This window comes from Pistacia vera, unplaced genomic scaffold, assembly GCF_008641045.1.
Source record: "Pistacia vera cultivar Batoury unplaced genomic scaffold, PisVer_v2 Contig745, whole genome shotgun sequence".
Classification (NCBI taxonomy): Eukaryota; Viridiplantae; Streptophyta; class Magnoliopsida; order Sapindales; family Anacardiaceae; genus Pistacia; species Pistacia vera.
Window position 1 is genome coordinate 529387 of NW_022196607.1, and position 5445 is coordinate 534831.

The 5445-nt window shown below is 34.7% G+C and overlaps 1 protein-coding gene across 1 annotated transcript; it reads right to left on the minus strand.

Moving 5' to 3' along the window:
* Positions 1 to 1050: 1050 nt before the first annotated feature.
* LOC116115538 (myb-like protein X) lies at positions 1051 to 3236 on the minus strand. The gene is made up of 3 exons (XM_031401677.1): positions 1856 to 3236; positions 1622 to 1761; positions 1051 to 1279 (listed from the first exon to the last, which is right to left on the minus strand). Exons 1-3 carry the CDS (start codon positions 3234 to 3236, stop codon positions 1064 to 1066), a joined length of 1737 nt encoding a protein of 578 aa, XP_031257537.1. The 3' UTR covers positions 1051 to 1063.
* Between the last annotated feature and the right edge of the window lie 2209 nt (positions 3237 to 5445).

Here is a 5445-nt window from a genome sequence, read left to right on the forward strand (position 1 = left end):
AGCTCATCTTGTATTCAGCATGGATTTGGACCCTGCACCACAGAAAACCTTAATTGATGAATATCAGCAAGCTAAATCTCTCTGAAAAAAACAGTGCTTTTATTGGGAGTATCACGGGTTACTGAAACCAAGCAACAAGACGTTAACTTGTCATTCAACCCCTCAAACTCTCTTACATATCTTGTTCAAACCACAATATACAACAACAAAGAATAGAATGTTTTTTCCGGAATACAAACATCCCAACCAAATGGACTCATCCAAATTCCACACCGAAACAGCCTCTTGCCTAGCTAGTAGACAAAGATTTTGCCTCCATGGACAAGATGATTCATTTGGATCAAGAAAAACAGCATGCAGGCATTACCTGACACACCCAATTCTATTCAAAATCTAGCCCAAAATGCCAAAGGGGAAGAAAAAATAGAATTATTCAAATCCAAATGGGACTTACAAGGTTACTTACTGAGGTCTTATTTAGAACTTAGAACTAGAAGCCAAATTCAAGATGGATCTATCTAGTAGTATTTTCTCATACAAACTACCTAGTTTGCATTACCATGTGCGAACTAGCTAGTGCAAAAATACAAACTTGCAGAAACTGAAAGTGAATACATACAAACTAGTCAGTCACACAATGGCAATGCAAACTAGAAGTTTTTATCATTCATAAGGAATAAACAACAGAAAACTGAATGAATAATTCACACAGAACTACCAAATTTATGCTGAAGTACTTACTACTTGAACGTTCATGTTCCTGAAGAACTTACTGCCACATCGACACTGGAATGCATTGGAGAGATGATCATGGTCATCAAAATCAATACCATAATCCTGCAAACATATTCTTTAAGGCTTCTTAATATAGGGCAAATAAAAATCTCAGAGAGGAACTTATACAATATAAAAAACGATAAGTGCTACATAGATTGACATGAAGAAAGGGAAACAGAGCTGTAACAATGTNAAACACAAACAATGTTCATATTATTGGCATTTTAAGCATCAAGTTAAAACCAGAAAATTTAATTAATTAAACATCTAATTAAAACCCCTAAGTCTACTTGACTCCAACAATGGACATGAGAAACCTGAGCTTCTCATTAACTTCAACAAGATCAGAAGGGTCCTTGAACAAGGCTGGTGGCTGGATTCCTGTGAACAAATACATTGCCTTCAGCTCCTCAATGCATGTCCCCTGTGGTGCTGCTTTGTATCCGACTATCCGGCGCATAGCGTCGATTTGTTCCCAGATTTTCTCCTCACTGTATAGCTCCTGAAACACAAAAGAAAGCAATCGTGGTAACCAGAAATGATATAAACATTAATGTTGAGCTAAGAACACTTCAAGTCAAGTCCTGTTTACCAGAATGACTGTCAGGCACATACAGAGAAATACTTTTAGGGATATAAAGGCCGCACAAATCAGTTCCCATTCTAGAACATGAAGCACATTTCCAATTGCTAAAGGGAAAGAAAGAAAGACAAAAGGCAAGAGATGATCTCAAGTAATTCATCAATTAGGGCCTTAAATTTATAGCTTGTGCACACTGTCATATTATAAGCATTTGATAATAGCATTTCATTTTAGTTCATCATTCATTTGAATTTTTCTAACCTTACTGGAAGCCATACAACTGCCTTTTTGTGGGCGAATTCCAGCCCCGTTGCACTTCTTACGCTCCCCTGAAAAAACAGGAAGCGCCATATAATCAACTGTCTCAGGACTTGCACAAATACTTGAAGAGGGTTCATTTTCTGCAGAAGCATCAATCAAGTACATATACATAAATTCAAATTCTTTGAAAAGAAATTATTCATTTGAACTAATAGTCACTAGCTAGAACTTTACCTCCGACTGTGTTGTAATCCGCAGCGCCATTTTTATTATCAAACAACTCAAGGCCGCTTTCATCGGCAATTTCTCTTACATCTGCATTTGAGGAGATCACATTTTCCTTCTCCCTACTCAATTGAGTATCTTTTTCTACATCCTTAGTAATATTGTTATCTGCTTCTCTCTGCAACATAGAAGGCTCGTTTAAAACTGGTTTTTGCTCCTCTTTTTCGATGCTACCAACATCAGTCGTTTCAATCTTTTCGCCTATTGGTTTTAATAAACCTCCTACCATTTCTTTTGTGTCCCCCTCTTTTGAAATTACGTCCGCATTTCGCACATCCTCTGTCTCTTGAACCTTGTAACTTTCTTTCGGAATTTCATCGTTGTTATTTTCTACATTTCCAAGAGGCTTATTGCCAATCCTGCCTTCCATTGGCATCCCCATCTCTTGAACATTCCTATTAACTTGCTGATGTCCCTCCTCTGCTTCTCCGGATAGTTTCTCTACACTCTGCTTGTTCTTCTCTTCACTATCAGTCATACCCTCCTCCCTGATTTTTTCAAGTAATCCCCTTGTCTCTTTCACCATTTCCTCATCTTCATTACTTTTATTGTTCTGACACAATTCCACAACAATGTCAGTCACTTCAAATGGCGCCGCGACGTCGTCAATGGTTCCACCACTTTTCTCATCTCCCTCAGTCTCAACAACAACAGCAAGCACATCATCTACCACAGGCTCCTTTTCTTCCTCTTCTCCAACTCCTTCCATTCTCACCTCAAATTCTAATTTCGTTGGTTCTTCCTCATTTTCATCTTCATACTCGCCAACATCTTTTTCATATCCATTTTCCTCCTCTATCTCATTTTCATCTTCTCTAACAACACCTCCATGCTCAACTTCGTCAACATAATGATCATTCTCATTCTCATTCTCATTCTCAACTAACTCGATCCTCATCTCAATCGTTTCCCTCGTATCCTCCAACATCTCTTCTTCTTCCTTCTCCATATCAATACCTCCTTTAAGCCACAAATCTTCTCCTTCACCATATTCATCCACCTGGACAACTTCATCATTGTTCGACACTTTTACGTAATCCAAAAGAAATGGAGGAGGTTTAGACCCCGGAAGCAACATACTCATGAGCTTATCAGTGCAAGCATGGCTTGCCAATAAGAGTCCATACGGGACCGAACAAGCGAACCCGAGAAAGGAGATAATCACAAGAGGAGGAACTACCACAGGTGCAGAAGATATCACAAAACCTGCCACCAAAATCTTCTTTCCCACTGCTAATCCCTTGTTCAGGATCCACCTCACTTTACCACTGCTTTCCTCTGATGAGTATTCTTGGATACTCCCCTCCAAGGCCAAGTATGGATCTTCCATCTATAATCATTTAAAAAAACTCAAGTGTTTAAATAAAATACACAAACTACTATCTTAACATATGTCTTAATGAAGATTCTCCAAACAAAAGTTTTAGAAAGAACAACTGGTATCAATAATGTAGAAGATTATATGGATTATTCAATACCAAATTTTCTTCGAGACTCTCGACACGAAGATCAACATTGGATCTGATAACCAGAAAATTTAAATTTCTACAAGCTAACAGTGGCTCACCAAAAGATGAGGAAATGAATAAAGAAAATCTGGAATCCATTAAGCTAAATTACAGATAATGAAGATTAATTTAACAGTTTCATAGAAGAAAAAAGTTAATTAAATCCCATGTTACCCGTTCAACAACCACAATAATAAATGCTTTGTGAAAACACAAACAAAAACCCCAACCTTGATCTGTTTGGCTACTCACAAACCAATTACCAGAAGAAATTCAAAGAGAGTAATATCTTACTAGCAAGAATTTGACTTCATCTTTTTATCCAATATATAGAAATTTGCATCGATTACACAGACAATATCAAAAAAAAAAAAACTCCATATGTTAAGTCAATATCAAAATGGGCAACATTAATTTTCTCGACTGCAAATCTTAAAAAGAAAATGCTTCCATAAACACAAAAAAAATATATGAAGGTTTACCTGAATATATATAAGAGTGCAAAGAAGAGTTGTAGTTAGCTTATAAATAATTGAGCAGGTTTCTTGGTTAACAGATATAACATTTCATCTATATTTTGAGCAGCTCTCTGCAGGTTCAAATTAGCTAGGGTTTATACGTGGAGAAGATATTAAAATAAGAATTAAGAGCTTGCATGAAGAAGACACGCGTTGAAAAGAGGAGATGGGCATTTGGAAAGGTCATGAGATGAGATAAGTTTAAACAAATGCATGCAGAAGCTCAGTGATATGATAGGCTAAGGCTCCACATTTCAACGTCGCTCTTTTTCACTCCACCATTTGTCATCTTCTCAATTCAAATTTACAGGATCTTTTTTCGGGGCTATATGGTTGTATACTTGTATCTACACACCAACGTAATTTAAACATTCACATAAAAACAGAGAAAAAAAAAGGGTGTTTTTTCGATCAATTTTCTTTGTATAAAAAAGGTGTTTTCTATATTTGTGTACAGTTAAAAATACAGAAAACAATCTAAGAGCTAGACATAAGATTTGCATTAAACATTTCAATCATTTTAAAAATCTTTTATTTATACTATTATTTAATTTATTATTCATCTATCCATCCAGCTTTGAAATCATGAGTTTCATACAAACTTCTTCATAGAATTTACCACGGATTCTACGTATTTCTCATTGGTACAAATCGCGACATCATCATAATGTAATGCAATACACTAGTATGATGTTGAATAATAGTTAAAGGCTTTTCCTTGTAATAAAGTTTATACCACGTCATTTTTATCGATATTAATTAAACAAGGTTGTGAACGCCTACAAGAGAAACAAATTATATGTAACACACACACACAAAAAAAAAAAAAAAAACAATAACTTTATACTTAATAGTTAATATATGTGTATAAAAGAATAATCCTCAAGTTACGAACAGTAAATCAAGAAAAATTTGACACGCGTTTAAATTTTATTATCGTGCAAATCTTAAATTTAAATTATGTGTATTAATAAGTTGATACACGTATAAATTTAGATCAAAAGGTCGATATTATTCAGAGTTTACCTTTCTTATCTTTGTATAATACAAAATAACATGGGTTAGAAAAACACTCACTTTGTCTCCCTTTATAATGTATGGTGAAGATTGAATTATGTGGACATTAATTCATAAATTACTATAAAATAAATCAAAATAAAACATTCAATTGATTGATTATTTTTTGTATCAATATGAATAAATAAAGAGTGGTGATAAGGAAGCCCACTATTTCTCTAAGTAAACCCCACCCCAAGGGGAAAATGGTCATAAATGAGCCCAACACATTTAGGCCCGCCAGGCCGCCACTCAAAATGGCCAGGCTTGAATTGAAAGTACCATTAGGAAAATTTTTATTTAAAAAAAAAAAAAAACCACAATTAAATGAAAGTTTTGAAAAAATAAATTACATCAACAAACATAAATCAGTTTTAAAATATTCTGAAAAAAATTAAATTAATACATAATTATGGAAATATCAACTACATTAAACATTATTATAGAAAAACATTAC